The sequence below is a fragment of the Typopeltis vanoorti genome, chromosome 13, assembly GCF_054136105.1.
Source record: "Typopeltis vanoorti isolate ZY-2024b chromosome 13, IOZ_Tvanoo_1.0, whole genome shotgun sequence".
Taxonomy (NCBI): domain Eukaryota; kingdom Metazoa; phylum Arthropoda; class Arachnida; order Uropygi; family Thelyphonidae; genus Typopeltis; species Typopeltis vanoorti.
This window is the reverse complement of record NC_143561.1, coordinates 120704072-120731247: the sequence shown is the minus strand read 5'-3', so window position 1 is coordinate 120731247 and position 27176 is coordinate 120704072. Positions and strand designations below refer to the sequence as shown.

The 27176-nt window shown below is 37.6% G+C and overlaps 1 protein-coding gene across 3 annotated transcripts in view; it reads right to left on the bottom strand.

Annotated features, from left to right (window-relative positions):
- Nucleotides 1–252: 252 nt before the first annotated feature.
- The window catches only part of LOC150100504 (uncharacterized), a 102291-nt gene continuing 75367 nt past the window's right edge, over nt 253–27176 (bottom strand). For 2 of the 3 annotated variants that reach the window (XR_016549242.1, XM_090402562.1), the window contains exon 2: nt 253–499. Coding sequence is in view for 1 of the 3 variants with exons in the window: in XM_090402562.1 (XP_090258688.1) it covers nt 402–499 (98 nt within the window). In the remaining 2 variants the exon portion in view is untranslated. Of the gene's footprint in view, nt 500–17068; nt 17241–27176 lie in introns of all 3 variants that reach the window. The other variant, XR_016549240.1, reaches the window with a different exon arrangement.

Here is a 27176-nt window from a genome sequence, read left to right as displayed (position 1 = left end):
AAGGTATAGGAATTTCTGGCTGGCCCACACTCTGTAAGAACAATGCCCATCCCCTAGCTACGCCACTGTAAGTACATCACAGTAAGAGCAATGATCATGTGCACTGTTCTCAATGGATAGAACATTCTTCAACAATTCTTGAGAGGTAACTATCAGGAAACTGATGATGAGATTGATGATGATGGATAGCAAAAATAATGAAAAGGTAGAAATGGAGTGGTATTGTTTACCATAGTGATATAATGCACAAAATTTGGTTTTGCATATATTGTACGAAACAAATAATCACATAATCAAGTTGTAATTTCAATCATCTTCACAGTTAAATATTAATTTCTTGTTACCGATATAATTTTTAACATGAAACATCATCCATAAGTTTACTGGATGCTGGTACATCGTTACAGATTCTTGGCTTTCAGCTCTTCACATATTTTCATACATTTTTCAAAAACTTTGTTAATAGCCTCTTCTCCAGGATAGAGACATACAATAATAGCTGAAAAGACATTATTGTGACATAATTTAGCTGAAATACATTAACTGAAAGAAAATGACAAAATAAACAGTCTTCAATAATGAAACTTCAGTATTATTTAAAAAAGTATTTGTGACATTTAGATCATGTTTGTAGCCCATGCTGAAATTTCAGCATACTGTATTTCAGAAATGTCATCATACTGTATTCTGAAATTTCAGTTTATTGTTTTATTACTAGCAATTATTATTATTGCATTTTTATTATCATTATGTCTTGCACCTTAATTTACAATACTACAAATTTTCATTATAAACAGATCATAAATAAAAATTAAATGCTTATTTACTATTATTAAGTAAAAAGCCTTATTATAAATTCTTAAGTAATAAGATATTAATGGATAAAATATAAACCCTTTAATGTCTTTTTATTTCCAAAGGCAGTAGGCAGACATTGTTTAGCCTTAACTCTTGAAAAGCCGTGGGTACTGGCCTCACCCTTAGCTATTACTATAGTGATCTACCAATGATGCTAAAGTGCCTCCATAGCACAATTCAAAGAATGGTGGTACATTGTGCCCTTCAATTGGAACCGGACTGAGTTCAATTCTCATTATAACAAGAGTAACCTTTATATGGGCTTTTTCAATTGAAGGTGAGTTAGCTGATCTCATAAGAAGGTAGCAGGATTTTTCATCCCACATATAGACAAATTGGCAATCAGAACACTACAAACAAAAAATACTGCTGGTGGTGGTGATGGGCAGTAAATGCCATTGATGGTAGTTGTGTGTAGTGGGAGAATTAAGCAGTAAGGGAGACAGTGAGATATGTGTAGCAGAGTGGAGTAGAGTGTCTCCTGCGATGAGTCCTTGGAGGTGTCACATAATAATAATAATAATGGTATCGGGGTGAGACAGTAAACAACTACTGCCATCTCAAGATCCTAATTTATATTGTTGTCTGAAATAGTGTGAGATCTATGGTCAATTTTTCTGATGGTTCTGAATTGCAGAACCAACTTTCTAGGAAAAAAATCCTACTTGCCTGTGCTAAAAATGTTAGTTTTTTTATATTAAATTATGTAATTAAGTTTGTTTAATTATTTACTGGTTTAATCTGATGTGGGTCACCAAATTTTCTCAGGGTAGAAAGTTCAAATCCTACTGTGGCATGGATATTTATGAATACCTTTAGATAGTAGATGAATTTCATTGCTCTTAATGAAATCTAACCTAAGGTTATCTTAGGATAAGCTGACTTTCAGCCCAGGGTACTAATATATTACAGGTTTACAAATTTCTCATAGGTGGAAATCGCATAAAAATTATTAACATATTTAATTGACTGAATCATCGACTTATGCAATTTTATTGTTAAATTAATTTTAATTAAAGCCATGTTATGTTTCAGAGCTGTAATTTTACTTTCATTTCCATTCCAACATTACCTTTCCACTTTCTTCTTAATAATTTTTATGTGATTTCCACCTATGAGTAAACCTGTAATACATTAGTACTCCTCTGTAATGACAAGGAAGAACTAGTACAAATTCTTGATAAAGTTTTATCAAGATCAGTAATAACAGAGGACTTTAACTCAATCCTAGCAAGGCAAAGATTATGATTCTTAAAGGAATTACAAACAGGGAAGCTCCTGAGAAACAAGTGCACCTTAATGGAGAAGGAATTGAGGAAGTCAGCAAGTTTGAATACCTGGGATCCATTATTAAGGTGAAGAATTGCTGTTTGGAAGATGTCAGAAGAAGATTAGGAATGGCTAAAACAACAGTCAGAGACTTGTCTAAAATCAACAGCAACTTATGGACGTGAGACTTGAACCTAAAGAAGTCAGATAAGAAAAGAATAGCTGCTTTTGGTATGTGGTGTTACAGAAGGCTGTTGAGAACAGCAGAACTTTAAGGCTTGTTAAGGATATTGACAGAAGAAACTTAAAATATTTTGTACACATTGAAAGGATGGAAGTAGTACTTCTCAGAACAGTAATAGAAGGTAAATTTCCTGGAGAAAGAGGAAGGGGCAGACCATCAATGAGATGGATGGATGAATAGCATGTGTGGAGTGACTAATCTTCAGAGTTGAAGCCGCCAGAAAAGCATACAACAGGACTATATGGCAACGCCTGGTGTGACACATCACCAAGCATTGGAGTGACCATACAGCATCTGTGGATGCCCAGTGAATATGCGGATAGATGGATTCATTACCTTTCCACTTTCTTCTTGAATGTAATATGACTGGTATGATTAAAGGTTTTTTTTTAATTTAATTTTATTTCTTTATGTTGAGCCCATACACAAGAGGGTGTTTAGTCAACCTATAGTACATTAGTACAGGATGCTTACAAAAATACTGTGGTATTCCAATATTCTCTCTATTCAAGGGTTCAGCAATGAGGTTTATCCCAACATCTGCTATCTAGTGAACCTGTGGAAACTGACGCTAATCTTTAGAGGGATTCCTGATTTTGAGCAAAATCTGCAAAGGTCATAATATAATGAGACTGGTATTTTCATTGTGGCTTACTTATAATAGGTAAAATGACACTCCCTCTGGTTTCCTATTAGGATTCACAGTGGTCTCTTATAATGCAGCTACATGGAGATTTGAACTAGTGGATAGTTTAAGGACTGGAGTCTAATTTCCCAATAATCCCGTGTTAATCGCATGTTTTCGTACTAAGTATAGGTCAGTATGGTGACTTTGTGGGATCTCAAGAGTCACAATGTTAACTAAAAAGAAATGAATCATCTCAGGACAAAAACACAGCAAACAAGCAAAACCTTCCACATGCAGCAGAAGGATATTTGTGAACAGACATTTAGTAACAGTCAGGACAAAACCAGAACTAATTCTTTGCTATCTAACAAGTGAAAGAAAGAAAGAATGATTATAGAAAGATACTGTTATGAATTTAGATAGTAGAAATGGAATAGTAGAAAGCTAATAAAAACTGAAGAAATGGTTGAATTATAGTAATCATTTTATGGGGGTTGCAGGATCCAGGTGCAGATAATGAAGAGACTAGTGCAACACAGACTGATGTGAGAACAGAGGTGAATGAACTGAAGGTACTTATGATATTACAAAATCTGAATACAGCTGCAGGGATAGGACATCTGCTCGTATATGGTAACTAAATGCAAGAGAATTGGTAGTGCCTGTGACCAAAATGTTTAATTTTGGTCATAGGCACATGTAGAAAGTTTTTTACCTTGGATATAATACATGTTAAAGATGCCAAGCTATTTTAAACCTGGTTTTACTCCATTTCCAAGTAAGCAAACAGACAAATAAGTCTAGTTTGCACCTGCATGTATTGCAAGTCTAGGCAACTCGTGGTAAAGGTGTAATAAGCTCTGATCACCATTCTTAATATTTACCTTTAATGCAAAACCCATCTCATTGAGGAAATGTATGATGCTATGCATTAAAGGCAAGGGGCCATTACCCAGACCGGTTTCGACCTTTACTGAGGTCTCATCAGTGGGAGCCAGTCTATAAATATCAAGTTTTAAGTAATACAGAGCTTATAAATATTTTACCAACACAAGTTACCATAAGGTGCTTTGACCTTATTAAATAAAAATCACAGGATGAGAGATAGATGTAGAAAGTTTTTTTACCTTGGATATAATATATGTTAAAGATACCGAGCTATTTTAAACCTGGTTTTACTCCATTTCCAAGTAAGCAAACAGACAAATAAGTCAAGTTTGCGCCTGCACGTATTGCAAGTCTAGGTGACCCACAAAGTAATGCAAGTCTAGGCAACTCATGGTAAAGGTGTAATAAGCTCTGATCACCATTCTTAATATTTACCCTTAATGCAAAACCCATCTCATTGAGGAAATGTATGATGCTATGCATTAAAGACAAAGGCCACTACCCAAACTGGTTTCGACCTTTATTGAGGTCTCATCAGTGGGAGCCAGGCTTAGAAATATCAAGGTTAAGTAATACAGAGCTTATAAGTATTTTACCAAAACAAGTTATCATAAGGTGCTTATTTAATAAGGTCAAAGCACCTTATGGTAACTTGATTTGGTAAAATACTTATAAGCTCTGTATTACTTAACCTTCATATTTCTAAGCCTGGCTCCCACTGATGAGACCTCAATAAAGGTCAAAAAAACCGGTCTGGGTAGTGGCCCCCTTGCCTTTAATACATAGCATCATACATCTCCTCAAGGAGAAGGGCTTTGCATTAAGGGCAAATATTAAGAATAGTGATCAGAGCTTATTACACCTTCACCATGAGTTGCCTAGACTTGCATTATTTTGTGGGTCATCTAGACTTGTAATACGTGTAGTTGCAAACTTGACTGATTTGTCTGTTTGCTTACTTGGAAATGGAGTAAAACCAGGTTTAAAATAGCTTGGCATCTTTAACATATATATAGTTTTCGCATTAGGACTTTTTCATTTCCACTTCCTGTGTTTGTTTGTTTTTCTTGAAAACAGAATTCATGATATACATGTTTTCTTTATATCTGCAAATATTATTGGCCTTGTTCCTCTATCATTTCTTGTGTCATATGCAAAATTTGCCATTGTGGTGTCTTCTGATTGTTGTATACCAATTCTAGCATTCAAGTACCCCATTACAATTCTAAAATGTTTTCCTTCATTCATGAAATCATTCAATTTCTTCATCAGTATGACTTATTGTTGGTGGATATCCTTGAATGATCTTGAGAGTGTATCTTTTTCAGATTTGGACAACAATATTGCTATTCAATCAGTTGTACTATCAAATTCTATCATGCCTTTTTCAATTTTTTGTTAATCATGAATTCAACTCCACTGATTCTTTCCTTCTTGTTCTTCTTCTTATTATTATTACAACCCCAAGACCTCATGAAATCAAAGACTCATCTGGGAGGTCCTTTTATCACACACACAGCTCATCATACCATGTTTTAAACACATTCAAACTCTTTGCAGACACCACATTCTCAGGCAATGCATTCCAATCATTCAGAACTCTGCATGAAAAAAACCTGCCTCTCACTCCCCTACTCACACCCTCTTTATACAGTTTCCAGGGACGAACTCTGGTTGTCCCCTGATCTCTCACTATTCTCTGTAAAACTTCTCCAGCATTGATCTTATAACGACCCCTTAACAACTTATAGGTCTCTATCATATCTACCCTCTTCCTCCTGTCCACCAGACTCTGCAAATTACATCGTCTCAATCTTTCCTCATACTTGACATTCCAGAGGTCAGAAATTACCTTAGTCAGTCTCCTTTGGACCCTTTCCAACATCTCTTCATCCTTCTGAAAACCTGGTGACTAAATCTGGGCACAATAGTCCATGTGTGGCCTAATCAAAGCCTTATACAACAGAACAAGAATCTCCCTACTTCTACATGTCAGTGTCCTCTGCATCATTCCCAGAAGCCTTTGTGTTGTCTTTACAATTTTGGCTATGTGTCCCCTAAATTTCAGATCCTTATCCACTATCACCCACAGATCTTTATTTCCTCTGCTTCCAACAATATATTCTCACCAAGCATAAATTCTGCATCCCATCTTTGTTTTCCAAATTTTAAAACCTTACATTTTGCAACATTGAACTCGCATCCCCATTTCTGTGCCGAATCACTCAATTTATTCAAGTCTTCCTGTAAGGCCACAACATCTTCACTACACTTCATGGTTTGTCCCAACTTTGCATCATCTGTATCTCCATCCAAATCTTCATCTATATGATTAATATGCAAGTTAAACAGTAATGGACCTAAAACAGACCCCTGAGGCACTCCACTAGTGACTTTCCTTTTCCTGGATATCGCTCCCCCATCCCCATACACAACTTGTTGATACCTATCAGATAGCCAGTCTCCAATCCAATGCACCAATCTAATATCCAACCCCATCTGCTCTAGTTTGACTGTCAACCTATCATGAGGTACTCTATCAAAAGCCTTTGCGAAATCCAAGTATATTACTGTGTATCATTTTCTTCTGTCCAAGGAAGCAGTCACTTTATTGTAATAACTAAGTAGATTACTAAAACATGACTTTCCTTTAGCAAATCCATGCTGTCCATCAAAGATAATACCATTGTTATCAACCCAACTCTGGATCATAGTTCTCACAAGCTTCTCCAATAACTTAACCACAACACCTGACACACAGATAGGTATAGTTTGATGCTTGAGTTCAATCACCTCCTTTATGAAGTGGTACAATCTTGACCTCCTTCCACTCCTTAGGAACTTGACCGAGTGCAAGACTCATATTAAAAAAATATGTCAAGGCAGGTGTCAACTCCCTGGCACATTCTTTCAGAATACGTGGTGATATATTATCAAGTCCCACAGCCTTATTAACATCTAGTTTACTCAACTCCTCATACACCTCTTGCTCACCTACAGTCAGTCTCTCCTCCCCATCATCAACTGCTCTCAATCGCTCCATGAAGTCACATTCACAAGATTGAAAGATCTTTATGAATTGTTCATTAAGTATCTCCACCACACATTCTGCATCAGCTGTCTTTATACCATTTTCTCCGATCAATGTCATCCTTCCATAGTTATTCTTTCTTTTGCTAGCTACACATCGAAAGAACTCCTTAGGATTCTTTTAGCTTCATTGGCCAACTTCTGTTCATACCTCTCTTTAGCTACCCTCACCAACCAAGTCTTTGCTTGGTTGGTGAGGGTAGACCAAGATCAAGGCTTGGTTGATGAGGGTATGATCTTGGTTTACCTTGGTCTTTGTAGACCTCATGGAATTGGTTATTTCCACTTCTCTTATGATGCCTCTACAATGCCCTTTTTCTTTGTATTGCATGCTTAATCTCTTTATTCACCCATCTCACACCCACCTTATTTAACCTTCTCACAATTGGAATACATTTATACATTGCATCTACTAAACATTTTTTGAAAATCCCCCAAGCTGCATTGATCTCTTTTCCAGCTACCTCCTCATTCCATGCTACACCCACAAGCTGTCTCCTGAGCTCTTCATAATCATCCCCCCCCTCCTTGTAGATCCACATATACCCTTTTCTCACAGAGGTCCTTGCACTGCTGGCAACCACCCAGGTAATCACCTCATGGTCACTCTCACCAATTGGTGGATGATTTGACACCTCATTTATTTTATTATTATTATTATTACAGGCAACTCCAGGGAGTCCTTAGACTCATCGAGAGAGGCCCTAAACATCATGTCCACACATCTCATCAGAGGATGTAATTTATAATTACATCCTGTGATGAGATGACCAAATTCAAGACCCTCAATCCTCGTGTGCCCTCTGTTACATACTGTCTGAGGTAGTTATACCTCAAAAACTTAAGAAACTCATTTTATTTACTTCCAGTTGCTATCTCATTATTTCAGTCTATATTGCCATAATTAAATCAGCAATAATGATCACCGTTTTCTTATTTACTTGGCTAATTTGATTGTACATTTCATTACTTGGCTAATTTGATTGTACATTTCATTACTTGGCCTATCTTGGCCTCCATAATACAGTATCTCTCTCTCTCTCTCTCTCTCTCTGTTTTTTAATGGAAGAATTTCTTCACCATTACATCTAACTTCACACAGTCTAAGAATGTTCCATTTTAGTCATTTTAACTCTTCAGTTAGTTCAGTTAGCCATGCTTCACTGCTGAGAGTCCTATAGTTTAAAGTTTCAAGGTCTAGTCAAGTGACAGTGTGATCTAGTTACCCAGAGATTTTTATCACCCCCCCCCGCCTTCATGTTTAACTGACTTTTGAGAAAGAAGCCACAGGTAGTAACAATCTAGCCTGCAGGGAATGAGGTCCATTTTATTTCTGTTTGATTCATCTTGGAAGATTAGGCCATAATTCACCACACCTTGCTGGCCCACTGTAGTTTGGTGAATGGCAATATTTTCGCATGGGATCGCCAGTTCCAAAACCATTGGTTTATGGCGCTTATTCAATATAGTCAGAGCTTCCCTGATATCCAATAGATGGTAGTTGGGGTTTCCTCCTATCTGCCACCTGGGGGACACATTCAATAGTCAGTGGGATCCCTGAGATTTAATAGATTGCCACAAGATAAGTTTGTGTACAAGCTGCATAAGGTTGGAATGGATACTATTTGGCTTTGATTGACTGGTGATTGGCTCTCTGAATGATTTTTTTTTTTTCTTAATGTTGGGCCCATATATGAGAAGTTAGCTGGTCAACCTATAGTACGTTAGTGCCATATATGGGTGGTGGGTTGGGAGAGGAGAAACTTGTTTACATTTGATTTAAAAGTCTGTATGTTGTATTCTTTGGGAAATACGTCAGGGGAAAAATTGTTTCCCAATACCACAGTGGCAGGGAATGAAGGAGGAGGAAAAGAAACTTGTTCTGTGGGTTTCAAGGTGTACTGTGAAAGGATGTTGGGCGGCAGCTATATGTGTTCCAATGGGCTTAGTACAGAGTGGGGGAATTATTGATGCTGTTTCAGATGAACATTTCCTATGGAAATATTTATAGAATATACAAATTGCAGAGACCAAGCATCTATGTGAAAGTGAGGGGAGCAAGTTGGTAAGAGATGGGTCATTTATTAGTCTAACTGCTCTCCTCTGCATTGAGTCAAGCATTTTGAGGGAGCTTTTGGGAGCCCCACTGCAAATGTGAGGGCAGTATTTGATAGCTAGGCAGATTTGTGATTTGTATAATGTTAATAGATGTTTAGAGATGAAGTAACGTCTTGAGCAAAAGAGAAACTTAGTTTTTTGGAAGCTGAGGATGCAATGGTTGTGATATGTTTATGCCAGGGTAATTCCAAGAAGAGAAATACCAACAAGTTGTGCATGATAGAGCATGGAGCAGCATTTCAAAAAAAAAAAAAAAAAAGGGGGGGGTAACCAATGGAATGCCCTAGGGTTATCCCCCCTGCTGTTTGAGTTAGTTGTAAGTGATATATCATGCAGGGACTGACTGGGGATCTTCAGTTGCTTCCTGAAGTTGAGAAGTTGGGAAGAATTGTAAGTAGCACTACTGATGTAAATTCTCTTCAGGAAGATTTAAATAATAGACTTTTGACTTGGTCAAAGGAGTAGGGTTGCAGTTTTAATATTAATAAGTGCAAGGTGTTGCATTTGGAGCTATATTTATGGTGCTATACTGCAGAAAGTGCATGAAATTTGAGATCTGGAAGTGATGGCCGACAGTAGACTTAAGTTTAGAGGGCATATTGAAGGTGAGTTAGTCGATATCATATGGAAGTAGCCGAGTTTCTCCTCCTGGAAATTCAGGCTTTTCATTCCAAGCATGGGCAAATCAGACATGAGAATACATACAGTTTACAGATAAAAAATACTGGTTGTAAAACTCGATGTAGCTTAAAAATACCAAAGCGCTTTACATCGATTTTTACGGAGGTCAAGTCTCATGAGAATTGTTACAAAAATAACCTTGTTTGTCTCTATGTATTTTATTAATGTAAATAACCCTATGGGAATTGATTGTATTTACCATTTTAACTAAAGTTTCTAGAATGTCAAAAACAAAGGCAATGCTTTGCCATCGGAACTTCGTACAATAGCTATGTATAAGAGCACAAGAAAGTTGTTTATGATTAAGTGTGTGAGAAAGCTGTTTGCAAGCTCTGCACACGAACACCTTCAAAGCTAGTATCATAGAGATCCACTAGTTTCAGAGAAGTTTCCTCTGCCTGACAAGACAAGAAAAAAAGAGCGCATGGAGGAGAAGAAAGAATGGGCCGGCCTTAACAAAAGGATCAAGGAGAAATGCTGATTTCTTCGGGGTTTACAATCCTTGATGTAAGGTGAAAATAAAAGAGGACTGAGATGAACATCAGGGGCAGTTTCCAGCAGAGAAATAGGGGGCAGTTTTCAGCAGAGAACCAGAGGCAGTCGAAAGGAGGCAAGGCCAGTTGCTGACAGAAGGAGAGGCAAGGTCCAGTTGTTGAAAAAAGGGAGACGAGATCCAGATGCCGAGAGAGCAGAGGCGAGGTCCAGTTACGGAAGCAGGAGAGGCAAAGCACTGTTACCGAAGAAAGCCAGAGGCATCGGTGGAGAACCAGAAACATACTGACCCAGAGAAACAGACTTTATGGTGAACCCACGCTAGAGAAAAAAAATTGGGAAGTCAACTGAAGCCAAAAGCTGCAGAACAATCTTTAAGCTTGTATGCTGAAATTTCTTGCCTGAGCTTTTGAGTACTGGGAAAATTGCAGTCCAAGAACTGCTAATACTCTGATGAACCCCCCCCCCCCCCGAAGCAAGATTCTCCAGATAGAAACCTAAGGAGATGAAAGAAAAACCATAGAGACTTTGATGCAGGACCTTTGGAAGGTGTCGTGACAAACAGCCTCCATAAGTTTGTTCCAACTTTTAATGTACATTCTTTTTGTAATCTAGAAGATATGTCATAGATGGACTGATAAGAAATAGTAATAAGAAATATCTATAAGAGAGTCCTCTGATTTGTTGTTAACTGGAATATTAATTGTAAGATAACCTGCCATAGCTAGTTAATCTCTTTATGAGTAAATTAGTCTCGACAATTTGGTTTTCTTAAACAGAGAAGTAACAGAGTAATTATATTGTATAGTCATTTAATATTGAAAAGGGAAAGTTTGTTTCTTTATACCAAAAGCATAAAGAATAGGTAGAGAAGAGTAGCCTCTCTATCGCTTATTTAACGTACTTTACTTTAAATGTATATAAATGTTTTAATTATATGTCAATAGAGTGCCGCCTGATTGTTTATTTTACAATGCATTGTTCCTAAAAAAATATCGGACTTGTGAGCAGTAAACCAAGTGAGATAGCCGAAGCATATAGTTAAGTGCAAATAGACCACGACTGTTTATGTAAAGTTTTACTGAAGGAATTTGTGTTAGAGAAAGAGAGAGAGAGAAATCAACAGGCTGTATTACTGAGTTTTATGCCAATTAAAAGATATTAGTGGCACAGTCTCAATAAAATAAATTTTCTAGTATCCATAGGCATAAGACTCGTAGTGCGAAAGGTAGATAAACATAGTACGTAATAGTATAAGCAAGAAAGGTTACAAGAGAGAAAGCACGCACTGCTAATTAGAATAACAGTATTTCAAAAGCACAGTTACAGCAGGCTTTTTAAATAGTTATAAATAGCAAGTAATAGCACAAGTTTACACTGGTGTTGGTGGTGATGGGGAGTAGATGACATTCATGGTAGTAGTGTCACTGTGTGTGTATTTGGAGAATGGAAATGTTGGACAAGTAGTGGGGAGACGGTGAAATGTGTGTAGCAGAGTGGAGTAGAGTGCCCTCCCACAATGAGTCCTTGGACTCCTTGAAGGCGTCACATAATAATAATTCACTGGTGTCCAGAACCTAAGGACAAGCACCATTTCTGAAGATTACAACCACAAATTCAGACAAATCAGCTTGTGACAATTTGTATAACTGATGATTTCAAGTAAAAAGGGGGTACACATTCAAATTTTTAAAACATGTGTGAAGGAATCATGTGGCATAAGGCTTCACTAAATGAATGGTGTTTGAAGGAAGCTCTTTTTCATGAAGGAATAAAGCTGCAAACTTGGATGTCTTGTAACATCTCAAAGACATCACTATATGATTTCACGCAGGGAAGAATTATTGGAAAGCTTGAAGAAGGCTGCAGAATTACTGATATTGCCAGAGTTTGGAATCTCACAGTGTTTCAAAGCAATGGAATGTGCTCCAGATGATAGGCAGGTAAGAGGTTGCCCTCAATCTACCACAGAGCACGAAGACAGATTTTTGGTTATAACAACAAAACATAGTCAACGCACCACAGCAGGTCAGCTTACAAGTCAGCTCATTCAAAAGGCATGTGGATATCTTGACAAACTGTGACAAGCCATGTGCAACAAGTAGGCCTATATGCCTGAATGCCTGTAGTCTGTGTTCCTTTATCCACAACTTATTGCAGGACATATTTTCAGTGGTGTTGTATGCATAAAAATTGGACAAGATGCCAAAGGTCTAATGTACTCTTTACAGATGAGAGTCATTTTAGTCTTTCCTCCGATTCTAGACAACACTTGATCTGCCATGAAAATGGTAGTGCTGACAATTGCAAGAATGTTTTTGAAAAGAATAGATAAGGCAATGCTGAAGATTATGATGGAGTGGGGAGGCATTATGCTTAATGAAAGCACTGAGCTATAAGTGCAGGAAAAGAGACTACAACTGGTGAATGATTATGCAATGAAGTTCATCAACCTCATATTCAACTGTTTCATGGTGCTGTAGACAAAGAATTCATTTTTATGGATGACAATGCCACACTGCATTGTACACGAACAGTTGTGATACTTCTAGAGACCGAATATATTAATCAAATTGAGTGGCCAGCACGTTACCCAGATCTCAACCCCATAGAGCACATTTGGGACGCAATAAGGAGATATATTGCTGCTTGAAATTTCTCTCCAGAAAACAAACAAGGCCTTATTCTTACTTTGAAGGAGGATTGGGCTAGTTTGTCTCAAGAACTCCTGAATTACTTCTGAATATGTCCACCCCGAAATGCAATGCTGCATTGCATTTCAGGGTGGACATATTCCATACTAAAATGTGCATACTTTTCAGTAAGCGCTGTACATTAATTCCTTAACTACGTCTTTAGGAAATTTGTAACTTTTGCCAAATAACGTATTGCAATTTAATTTGTATGAAATTTATACTAACACATTTTTGTCTAATATAATTTATTAGCATGCAACATTGTGCAACAAGTTGGCCTTATATGCCTGAAGGCCTGTAGTCTGCGTTCCTTTATCCACAACTCATTGCAGGACATATTTTTAGTGTTGTATCCATAAAAATTGAACAAGATACCAAAGGTCTAATGTACTCTTTACAGATGAGTCATTTTAGTCATTCAATAAATTTGTCTACATTTGGCTATAGTCATGAAAATTTTTCATATACAGGTAAAAATGTAGTTTGTCCTGAGCTTTTGGACCCAGTGTTGCAAAGTGTTGCAAAAACTGCACATCATAGTAATAATAATAATAATAATAATAATATTTGTTTGGGTTTTCCTCCCCTTTTCTCCACCATCCCTTTGCATGGGGGGGGGGGGTCAAGTCCTCCTGATGAGGGATTAAGTATATATATATATATATTTTTTTTTGTGACTGTAGATCCATATGTTTTCACGGATTTGTTCTGAGGGATGAAAAACCTTCTACCTCCATATGAGACGGGCTAACTCACCTTTAGTTGAAAGACACCAGATAAAGATTCTCACATCATAGACGGAAATTGAACTCTGCTCTCCAACCAAACAGCTTCGTGTATACTGACTGAGCTATGGAGGCTCTTATCATAGTGATGCTATGATAAGAAGTACAGTAAGATGAGGGATAAGGAGGTGGTTGTGCCACTGTATAAAGCACTGGTCAAACGATACTCGAACTATTATGCTCAGATTTAGTCGCCTGGTTTTCACTGTGGTGTGGAAACATTGGAGATGGACCAGTGATGAATGACTAAGACAATATCAGGACTCTGGAATGTTGGCTGTGGAGTGAGGTTGAAAGAATGTGGATTGCAGAGTTCTGGGATAGGAGAAATGATATAATACAGCTTAAGTTAGTTGGGGGGGGGGGGAATTTTATCAAATTAAACCAGAGGGGATTATAAAACGAGTAGAAAGCAAGAGGGGGAAGAACCTGAGGTCATCCCTGGAAGTTATATAAGAGTGTGGTGAAGAGGGATCTGAGAAGTAGATTTTTTACATGGAGAACTGTGGGTGAATGGAAGACATTACCAGAATATGTTGTTAATGCAAGGAGTTTTTAAGGATTTTAAGATTCAGTATGATAAATATGTTGTCAGTTTGAATAAATCTCCCAAGATAAGTCTGCCGACTCCATGGAGGGTAATAATAATAATAATAATAATAATAATGAAAGATAAAGTGAAAAGTGCTACACTAGTTAATACTACAGGCAACCAATAAACATAATCTTATTGCTGAAATGGAAAAACTTTTAATCGCATAGACTGATGACTAAACAGGTTGTCATATTCCCCCCAAGTAATTCAGAATAACTTTTTTTTGTGTGTGAAATTTATAATTATTCTATATTTTTGGTATGTAAATTAATGAGTTATTTACATCATTTGCATGCATATATCACTGCTTAAAATGTTATTAAACCATTAAATGCATCTATAAAAAAAAAGTATGATTTGCTATACAATGGTGGTCTGGAACCTAACGTTCTGGACCCAAACAGGCATATCCCTGTCATATGACCGGGATATGCCTGTACCCAGATCCCAAAACAGGATTATGAATAGACTAATTTGGACTAACTTACACCTCTAGTTCTCAGAAACACACATGCTTCCAAAACTCTTGTTTTGCTCAAACACTACTTCTCAGCTATACAACTGCTAATGCTGTATAAATCATAAATCCACTTAACGAAATTTGATGGGATTTAGGATTTTCTTTTGTATCATCTGCGTTAGCTTTCTTCCAATACTGTACAAACATAAGCAGCCAGTCAACATTAATTATTATTATTATTATTCAGGCCTCCATGGAGTCAAAAGACTCATCGTGGGAGGTCCTTTCTAAGAAACATGAGTCTATCAAGACTCATCGAGGGAGGTCCCTCCTAGGAAACACCAATTCTAGAGTAAAGAAGGAAGTTGCTGGCATTTTTCATGAATAGTTGAAGGATGTAGTTTTCATTAAAGGCATAATAAGAGAAATTGTTCCAAAAACAGAGGTAGATGGTATGATGAAGGTGGAGGAAGAGATGTTCTTTTGATAAGTTTGAAGTGGGACAGTAAATCCCACTTGTATCATGACAAGGGGCCATCCCTGGAATTACAAAAGGAAACTGTGAGAAAGAGGGTGAGGAGTGGTTTCTTTCCATGGAGGGTGGTTGAACCATGGAATGCACTGCCTGATGGAGTGGTGAGAGCGAGAACGGTCAATGCATTTAAGGAGTGGTATGATATACCACTCCTTAATAATAAGGAGTGGTATGATGCCCTCTGTTACATACTGTCTGAGGTAGTTATCCCTCAAAAAATCAAGAAACTCATTTTGTTTACTTCCAGTTGCTATCTCATCATTCCCGTCTATATTGGCGTAATTAAAATCACCCATAATGATCACCCTTTTCTTATTTACTTGGTTAATTTGATTGTACATTTCATTATCACCATCATCCACATTACCTGGTCTATAACAACATCCCACCAAGTATTTGATTCCATTCACCTCTATCTCACACCATACTGCCTCAAAACCACTGGCACTATTTCCCTCTTGCATCTCTACTTTATATAGACATAACTCGTTCTCTATCATCAATAGCACTCCCCCTCCCTTTTTACCCCTTCTGTCCTCACTAAATACATCATACCCTTCCATCTCTATTCCTGTCAGGATGTCATCCTCTTCCAACTATGTCTCACTTATTCTGACAATTTTTGGGTGAACAGATGCAATTAGTGCAACCATTTCATCTGCCTTGTTTCTTATAGTTCTAGCATTTGCATACAAATACAACAGCTCATTTCTGGATCTACAGCTAGATCCACTGATACCACTTACTCGATGTGATCTCTCCATGCTCAACTGGAGACATTTCCCTTTCTGCTTCATTTTAAAACCTTTTTCAATTCCAACTGTTTCCTCTTTATCCCTGGTCATCCCATTCCTTTCCAGCCTACACATGCTCACCTCCTCTTGGAGCATCCACCTTTCTCATGCTGTGTACCCCTGTCCACCCTGAGCCTCTCCGTTTCTCTGCTCCTCTTGCACACCCATTCTCTCATTTTCTATACTCATACCACTCACTTCCCCATTCATAGCCACTTCTTCAATCTCTCCTGTCTTACTCTCCTGCTCTTCCACATCACTTTCCACTCTATCTGATTCATTCTCTCTATTCACTTCTCTAGCTTCCAGCAGCAGTCTCTCCAAGCGACTCACACCATAACCACTCAAATGCAGTCCATCACTCCCATACAGCTCACTTTGTCCCTCAAATTCATTCCACACATTAACAAACTGTACTCCCGTCTCCTCACACTGTATCGCATGCTTATTCTCTTTATTCATCCATCTCACATCTACCTTATTTAACCTTCTTACCCTTGGAATACATTTAGACATTGCATCTACTAGATAGTTTTTGAAAATCCCCCAAGCTGCATTGATCTCTTTTCCAGCTAACTCCTCATTCCATGCTACACCCGCAAGCTGTCTCCTGAGCTCTTCATAATCACCCCCCTTGTAGTTCCACATACATCCTTTTCTCACAGAGATCCTCACACTGCTGGCAATCACCCAGGTAATCACCTCATGGTCACTCTCATCAATTGGTGGATGATTTGACACCTCATTTATAATTACATAATCTGATGAGATGACCAAATCCAAGACCTTCAAGATAGATATATCAATATATGGTAACAGTGAAATATTTTATAAGTAATTCAAATAAAATAATTATTTTCATTATTATAGTACTATCAAAATTCCAAAACAAATATAAAATAAAAAAGATGTCTATGACAGTTTATATAAAATACCTTTATGTGTCTGCACTACCATACACCCCAGATTACCTTTCCTGGCAAGAATAATATCTCCTTCTATTTTTAAAAAGATAAATTTAGTTCCTCTTAACACAACACCTGAAGTATAGAGAGTACTAGGCTCAAGGAAAGCTTTGACAAGATTAATAACTTCATAGTCGGAGACCTAAAATTGAGAAAATAAAAAAACAGATTTGTGCATGCATAAACAACATACACACACACACACACATGAATAGGAAGGTGAATAAAGAATACCAAAAGGGATGTGAATAAGCTGATGGGTATAGAAACAACGGCATTTATATGCTTTATACTAATGCCAGGAGTATCAAGAATAAGGGAGAGGAATTGGTGGCGCAGATAGCATCAACCTGGTCAAAAATTATTGGGACCACTGAGACGTGGTTGACAGAAGAGGATATAATAACAGGAATAGAAATCGCTGGGTACAGCATTTTTCGGCAGGATAGGAAGGGAAAGTGTGGTGGTGGAGTACTGCTTATGATAAGTGACGACTTATGTCCTCTAAGAGTGGAGACTTTGGAAGGCAGTGATACTAATGATTTTGAGAGCATATAGTGTGAGGTGGAGGTGGGCAAGACAGGATATTTAGTGAGGTGTTGCTACAGACCCAGGAGCACAGAGGGTGGGGACCAGGAAATGTTTAGACATTTGAGTTTGGCAAGTGCAAGAAGAATGATTGTCATGGGAGATTTTAACTACAGTAGTATAAATTGGGGAGAGGAAGATGCATGTAGCAATAAGGAAACAGAATTTCTAGAATTCTTGAGGGACAAATGTCTTAGGCAACATGTAATAGAGGGAACAAGAGGTTCAAGAGTTTTGGATTTGGTTATAGCATCAGAAGAGTTGATAATAACGGAGATGACATCTCTCCCACCAGTTGGAGAGAGTGACCATATGGTTTTGACTTGGAAAATGAATAGACATGCAGGAGTATCAAAGAGACGGGAATTATTAGGAATTATTAGGAATAGTCTTAGACGTCAACTTCAGGAAGTTTCATGGAGGGAGGAATTGGAAGGCCGGGATATCATTAGCGCGTGGGAAATTGTGAAAGAATATTTGTTAGCAGCAATGGTAAGTTGTATACTACGAGTCAAGAAAAGAACACAATTTGGAGTAAAGTGGATGACAAATAATATTAAACAGGAATTGCATGCGAAAAAGAGGCTAAAAAATGCATGATAAGACACAGGCCAGAAGAGTGACTAGTATGGTAAGGAAAACGAAACTGGAATATGAGAGGAGATTGGCCGTAAGATCCAAAGAAAATCCTAGGGAATTTTTGAGATATGTGGCCAGTAGGAGGAGAAATGACTGTGGGAGAATGATATTGTGGGATAAAAATGGGAATAGAGTGACTGATGCAGAGGACATAGTGGAATTGTTCAATGAACACTTTATTGGAGTATTTCATCCTGGAGGAGTCAGTTTTAATACTAGAAGGATAGGGCAGGTTCGAGGTTTAGAGGTACAGGAGGAGAGCGTGTTTCAAATACTGAGTACTCTGGATGTCAATATAGCTGTGGGACTGGATGGTATTTCACCATGAGTTTTGAGAGAATGTGCTAGGGAACTGACAGAGCCTTTGACCTGGCATTTCAATGAAAGTCTGGCTGCAGGAAAGTGCCAATGGAATGGAAGGAAGGTAAGATACTACCAAACGCGTGGATAGGCTTATGTGTTCGTCAGACATGTTGTAATAGATTTCACGGTATGATATGAAAACAGATGGATAAGAAAATAACTATTTATTAACTTAGTAAGATAGTGCCATTGCATAAGGGTGGTAGCAGACTGGAAGTGTCTAATTATAGGCCAGTTTGTGTGTCATCAGTAGTTAGTAAGATCTTGGGGAAATTGTGAAGGACCTTATACAGCATTGGGAAGATGAGGGTAATGTTATCTGTGAGAGTCAACATGGATTTGTGAAGGGACACTCTTGTTTTAGCAATATGCTAGCCTTTTATGATAAAGTTACAAGAGCATTAGATGAGGGAAAGGCATATACTGCCATTTTCTTAGACTTAGTGAAGGCATTTGACAGGGTGCCACATGATAAGTTGATATTTAAGCTGCAGCACATGGGTTTGGATATCAGATTGGTCAACTGGATTCAGGATTGGCTATCCAATAGGTATCAGAGAGTTGTGCATGGTGGGACAGTTCCAATGAAGCAGAGGGTTACAAGTGGGGTCCCACAGGGCTCAGTACTGGGACCTATATTGTTTAACCTTTATATCAACGACGTTGTCAGTGGATTGCAAGGGGATATTCAGTTGTTTGCAGATGATGCAAAGCTGGGAAGGATTATCAGTAATAGTGCAGATGTGACAGCCCTGCAAGAGGATTTGAATAAGCTAGATAGATGGACAAATGAATGGGGGGTGTCAGTTTAATGCAGCAAAATGTAAGGTCTTGAGGTTTGGGAAACATCGATGGGACACTGCATACTCTATGGAAGGAGTTATACTGGAGGAAGTAGAGGAGACAAGAGATCTGGGGTTGATGATTGATAGAAACCTGAAATTTAGGGGACATATTAGAAAGGTGGTGAAGTTAACACAGAGGATTGCTGCAATAATGAGAAGGAAGATGACCTGCAGAGATAAAACAGTTATCATTCTGTTGTATAACACCCTGATCAGACCACACTTGGACTATTGTTCTCAGATTTGTAACAAAGATGTAACAAATCAGTAACAAAGATGGTTTCAGGACTGTACAATTTTGGTTATGAGGATCGGCTGAGGGAATGTGGACTGCAGAGTTTGGTGGATAGAAGAAGGAGAGTGATATGATTGAGTCTTTTAAACTGTTGAGAGGTGGTAACAGGGTTGACACTGTGGAGTTCTTTCTCTTGGTTGAACAGCGGGAAGGAGTGATGACAAGAGGCCATCCCTGGAAGTTATTACGAAAGGAAACTGTGAGCAAGAGGGTGTGGAGTGATTTCTTTGCATGGAGGGTGGTTGAACCATGGAATGCATTGCCTGATGGAGTGATGAGAGTGAGAATGGTCAATGAGTTTAAGGAGTGGTATGATAGACTTTGTGTTTCTTGGGGGGGGGGACCTCCCCTCGATGAGTCGTGATAGACTTTGTGCTTCTTATTCAGGACCTCCCATGATGAGTCTTTTGACTCCATGGAGGTCTGAATAATAATAATAATAATAATGTCAATCTTAATCTCTGCTGAAGTTGAGTTGGGATTTGTTCCAGCAGCTGACTTTTTACTTTTTGCCCTGTTTCCCTGACAAAAACAACAGGAGTCTTGTTTAACCAGAAGATGTCTCAATCGGCATGAAATTCTATTGTATTGTAACATAATTTTGCATTGTGGTTAAAGCTAATTAGAATATAATTTGGTCAGCTAAAGCCCAAATATGCCAACCCGTTTCTTATTTGTTCAGTATCCAGGTAATTACCTAATACAAGATAAGGATTGTATCCTTAAAAGGCTACATGGAGGTCTCCTCACAGGTATCCAGCTTTGACCCTAAAGCACCCTAACAATAATAATAATAATAATCTTCTTCTTCTTCTTCCTAACATGGAATTTAGGCCAAGTGGCTTGTTCCGGTCTCATGCCATCTCTTTTTCCGATTCTTCTTTTTCCACTTATTTTGTATCTGTATAATATTTTTGGTAGTCTGCTGTTGTCCATTCGATTTAAATGTTCTAGCCATTTTTGTTTATACTGTCTTATGTAGTAATTAATTGATTTTATTTTCAGGGATTGTAAGATTTCTTCATTTGTTTTGTGTTCCCACTTGGTATATCCAGCTGTTTTTCTGAGGAACTTCATTTCTGCTGTTTGAATTCGTTTTTCATCTTTCCTTTTTATGGTCCATGTTTCACTTCTGTATAGTAGAGTTGGTTTTGACAAGACATTATATAATGTGATTCTAGTGTGTTTTTGTACTAGAGATGGCGTAAATATATTATTTATAAATAATAATAATAATAATAATAATAATGGTAATTCCATATTTGAGAGATCATTCAAGCCATGGTATATAACAGTATCATAGATAGGCAGAAAGTGATGGAAAATAAGAAATTTATTAACATTGGGTTCAATGATCTGCAGGTGGTATTCTTTAGGCAATAAATAGGAATGAAGGCTGTTTCAAAAAATCAACAAAAGAATGAATGAATGTAAAAAAAGAAAAATATTCTGTAAAGTTGGAGGTGAACTGTGAAGAAGAATTGGATATCTGCTACACATATTTTAACAGATTTACATGAGAGCGGGAAGTATTATCTATGCCAAATAATAGAAGTGAACTGGTATGAAGTGAATTTGAGAGGGGGGGGGGATGAGTGGTTCAAGAGGGAGGATCTGCATCTCAATATGTTTGGTATTGGACATCAGAAGCAGTCGTGGAAAGAAGGAGAGAGTGTGGTAAAGATTATTATTATTTTCTCAGGCATCTCCATGAAGTATCTGACTAACCATTATTCACAATAACTATCTTGAATTCAATAACCAACAAAGTATTCAGTAACTGATTCTAGTAGCCCATTGTACTCATTCTCCACTATAATTTCCAATGGAAAAAATCTCATCTTCACACTCTTGCTAACTGCACTCATACACAATTTGCAGGGGTTCTCTTCCTTCTTGTAGAATGAAAAATTTCTTCTGTATCAATCCTATAAAACCACTTTAATAACTTATATGTTTCTATTATATGCCCTCTGTCCATCAATTAGACTTTGTAACCAAAGTCCAACCAAAGAGCATTCTATAGACTTGTGCTATCTTTGGCGCTTCACTCTGGATCCATTCTATCATTTTCTCATTCCCACCAGGTATCCTTATAACAACCTCCTGCTTGTTGCTTGATGTTTGGACATTTGTAATTATTGTTGATGGCCTATGTAAGATATATTGACAATGGTGAATTTACTGAAGAGATGTTGTTCTGTGAAGCATTGAAAACCATCACTACTGCCATTGACATATACAATAAACTCAAAACATGATGGGCAAGAAACGTGGCTGTTTAAAATTAAGGAAGGATGACAATCCTCAAATGTTGCTTGTGCATTGTGTTATTCACAGAGAAAATTTAGTTTCCAAAAAACTTTCACCTGTTCTAAATGAGATATTGAATTCAGTTATAAAATGTTTCAACACTATCAAAGGTAATGCCAAATGTGAGCATCTCTTCAAACAATTCTGTGAGGATAAAACTGCTGACCATGTAAGACTATTGCTTCACACTGAGGTGAGATGGCTGTCACAGAGGAATTACCTGAGAAGATTCATAGAACTATTTGATAGTCTTAGTGAGTTTTTGAATGACAAACCTGAAATGAAACTCCTACAAACAGTTGATGGTCAAACATTTGTGAGTTATTTGACAGATATCTTTAAAAAGCTGAATATGTTAAATAAGCAACTGCAAGGAGCAAATAATACCCTTTATGATGCAAAGGATAAGATATTTGGCTTCACTGCATTTCTGAAATTAGGTCAAAAGAATGTTTCAACCAAAAAATTTACTGAAGAGTCCAGATCTTCAGTAAATTCACCATTGAGGCAGAGAATGCCACTTCTCTGCCTCACACTTATTTAGCCAATTTTATTGGCTAAATAAGTGTGAGGTAACTGATGCTGCTGTACTTGTTATTGTGGATCGCCTGAGCAAAATAGCCTGTGATTTAAATGACAGATTTTCTGATTTAAAAGAAATTGATTTTCCATCTTGAATAAATCAGCCAATGTTAGCGGACTTAACTGTTGTGCCATGCAGTATCAAGAACTTTCAGAAATGCAAAATGATGAATCTATTTGAACTTTATTCAACATAAAAGGAACAATGGCATGGCTTTGTGATGAGACAGAAACGAAACACTCAAATTCAACTCATTTTACAAGAAAATTACTATTGCTCTTCCCATTGTCATATTTAGCTGAATGTGACTTTAATGCTGTAAATGACTTGATACTGAAAAAAAGAAATCGTTTGGATATCACAAACTGTGGGAATCTGAGATTGAAACTGACTAAATTGATACCTCAAATAAAAACTCTTCGCAGCAGACATCAAGCTCAAGGGTCACATTAACTTAGATTTTATTTTCCCGAGTTGAGTTTGATTTGTTTTATAATATACAAAGTGTAATATAAAATTTATATTCATTGAAGAAAGTCAAATTAAAAACAGTTTTACCTATGTTCCTTTTTTATTTGAAGTACCTATTTATATTATACTTTTTCAGAACTCGGTTGACTATTATGCTGGGGGGGGCATCAAAATCTTTAAGGTGTTGAGGTGGGGCATGATCCAAAAAGAGTTGGGAAACAGTGGATATACCACAATGAGTCTTCTGGCTCCATGGACATACCTGTATTATAATAATAATCCCAGAGAATCTACAATTTTGAAGACACTGACCAAGAAAGGTAAAAGTGTGCGATCCTATTGTATAATGCTTTGATCAGACCACATCTAGATTTCTGTGCTCAGATCTGGTCACCAGGATTTGAAGGGGATGAAGTAACATTGGAGAGGTACAGAGACGGATAACAAAAATTATTATTATTATTATTATTATTAAATAAGACCTCATGGAGTCAAAGACTCATCTAGGAGGTCCTTTTATCTCACACACATCTCATCATACCGTGTCTCAAACACATTCAAACTCCCTGCAGACACCACACTCACAGGCAAGGCATTCTAATCACTCACAACTCTGCACGAAAAAAACCTGCCTCTCACTCCCCTACTCACACCCTCTTTATACAATTTCCAGGGATGACCTCTGGTTCTCCCCTGATCTCCCACTATTCTCTGTAGAACTTCTCCACCATTGATCCTATAGCAATCCCTTACCAACTTGTAGGTCTCTATCATATCTCCCCTCTTCCTTCTCTCCACTAGACTCTGCAAATTACATCTTTTCACTCTTTCCTCATACTCGACATTCCAGAGGTCAGAAACTACCTTAGTCAGTCGCCTTTGGACCCTTTCCAACATCTCTTCATCCTTCTGAAAACCAGGTGACCAAATCTGGGCACAATAGTCCATGTGTGGCCTAATCAAAGCCTTATACAATTGAACAAGAATCTCCCTACTTCTACACGTCAGTGTCCTCCGCATCATTCCCAGAAGTCTTTGCGTTGTCTTCACAATTTTGGCGATGTGTTCCCTAAATTTTAGATCCTTATCCCCCAGATCTCTTATTTCCTTTGCTTCCAACAATATATTCTCACCAAGCATAAATTCTGCATCCCATCTTTGTTTTACAAATTTTAAAACCTTACATTTTGCAACATTGAACTCACATCCCCATTTGCTTGCCCAATCACTCAATTTATTCAAGTCTTCTTGCAAGGCTACAACATCTTCACTACTCTTTATGGTTCGTCCCAACTTTGCATCATCTGCAAACAACTGAATATCTCCATCCAAATCTTTGCCAATATCATTAATATACAAGTTAAATAGTAATAGCCCTAAAACAGACCCCTGAGGCACTCCACTAGTGACTTTCCTTTTCCTGGATATTGCATCCCCATACACAACTTGTTGATACCTATCAGATAGCCAGTCTCCAATCCAATGCACTAATCTAATATCCAACCCCATCTGCTCTAGTTTGACTGTCAACTTATCATGAGGTACTCTATCAAAAGATTTTGCAAAATCCAAGTATATTACTGTGTATCCTTCTCCTCTGTCCAAGGAAGCAGTCACTTTATTGTAATAAGTAAGTAGATTACTAAAACACGACCTCCCTTTAGCAAATCCATGCTGTCCATCAAAGATTATACCATTGTTGTCAACCCAACTCTGGATCCTGGTTCTCACAAGCTTCTCCAACAACTTAACCACAACACCTGACACAGAGATAGGCCTATAGTTTGATGCTTGAGTTCGATCACCTCCTTTATGAAGTAGCACAATCTTGCCCTCCTTCCACTCTTTAGGAACTTGACCAAGTGCAAGACTCATATTAAAAAAATATGTCAAGGCAGGTGTCAACTCTCTGGCACATTCCTTCAGAATATGCGGTGATATATTATCAAAATATATTATCAAAAATGACATCAGGACTGCACAATGTTGGTAATGAGGATAGACTGAAGATATGTAGATTGCAGAGATGGCTGGAAGACAAAGGGAGATTATGATTGAGGCATTTAAACTACTGAGGTTGATGTCAGATTAACACTGCTGAGATTTTTCATATGGCAGAACAAAGGAAAGAAACAAGAACAAGGGGCCAACCCAGAGAGTTATGAAAAGAAGTAGTGAGTAAAAGGGCAAGAAGTATATATGTCACATGGAGAGCAGTAGGAGCATGAAATGCATTGCCTGAGAGGGTGATGAAAGTGCAGATGGTGTATCAGTTCTGTTGTGAGTGATATAACTGAAATGACCTCCCATGATGAATCTTGTGATGCCATGGAGGTCAAGAAAATAATGTCCTCACCTGTTCTCCCTTAGTAGTGCAAGCCATTTGCTGTTCATTTAGATTCCACTCTTATGACCATTTTCAATCCTTGATGAAATGGCGTCCTAATTGTGAATTTTCATTAACACCCTTCTCCCTTCCTTCTTTTTAGACCAAATTTTCTTTCAGGTTATTTCATACCTATTTATGAATATATGAATATTTTTTCTGCACTTAAAGTACTTTTAAACTATGATACATACTATCAATTTCTGCATTACAGAACTTCCAGGGTGCACAACTATAGTCTGTTATAGTCTTGAGTTTGCTACAGTGAATTTCCTTTAGATTAGCATTGTACCTATAGGGTTCTGGTTGGAACTTCCTGATAGTTTGTTATGGTGAGTGAGCTTGTTATACAAGAAACCCGAAATTTACACAGGGAATGCAATCCAAGAAATCTGCATAACATGAATTTCTGCATTAAAGGAGGATATCATAATTTTCATGCCTTTTAACTGTTATTATTATTATTATGACACCCTCCATGGAGTCAGTAGACTTGTCGTGGGAAGTTCTATCAACCGATAACATATTTTTCCTACTGAATCTTAAAATCCTTATCACTCCTTGCATTAACAACATATTCTGTTAATGTGTTGCACTCACTGACAATTCTTCATATAACAAATCTACTCCTCACACCCCTTTTCACCACACACTTACATAACTTCCAGGCATGGCCTCTGATTCTTTCCCTCTCAAATTCTACTCATTTTTATAATCCCCCCTCTGGATTGATATAATAAAATCCTCTCACTAATTTAAACGTCTCTATCATATCACTCCTTTTATTCCTATCCACCAAACACTGCAATCCACATTTCTTCAATCTTTCTCCATAGCCAACATTCCATAGTCCTGATATTGTCATAGTCACTCATCTCTGGACTCTCTCCAATGTTCAGCATCGCAGTGAAAACTAGGTGACCATATCTGAGCACAATAGTCCAAGTGTAGACTGACCAGTGGTTGATACAATGATACAACTACTCCTTATCCATAGTACTTCTTATCACAGCAGCACCAGGATGTGCAGTCTTTGCAACACTTGCAATATGCATTCTAAACTTCAGTCTACTGTCAGCCATCACTTCCAGATCACGAACCTCATCCACTTTCTGCGGTACAGCACTGTCAATATAGTAAAGAGTCTTATATTCCTGCACTCCAAAATGCAACAGCTTGCACTTATTAATATTAAAACTGCAACTCCACTCCTTTGACCAAGTCAAAAGTCTATTATTCAAATCTTCCTGAAGAGAATTAACATCAGCAGTGCTACTTATAATTCTTCCCAACATCTCATTATTAGCAAACAAGTGAAGATTCCTAGTGTCCACATGATAAATCATTTAGAAACAAGTTAAACAGCAGCAGTCCAAGAACAGAATCCTGGGGAATGCCACTGATTACCCTCCTTTTTTGAAACACTGTTCCATCATACCCAACTTGTTATCATTCAGAGCCAATCACCAATCCACTGGAAATTTTTATGCTTGGTTATACTATAAATGAAAGATACCAAGAAATTATATGCTTGGTTTAATCCTTTATCCTTTCCCTCTCACATTCTACTCTTTTTTATAATCCCCTCTGGATTG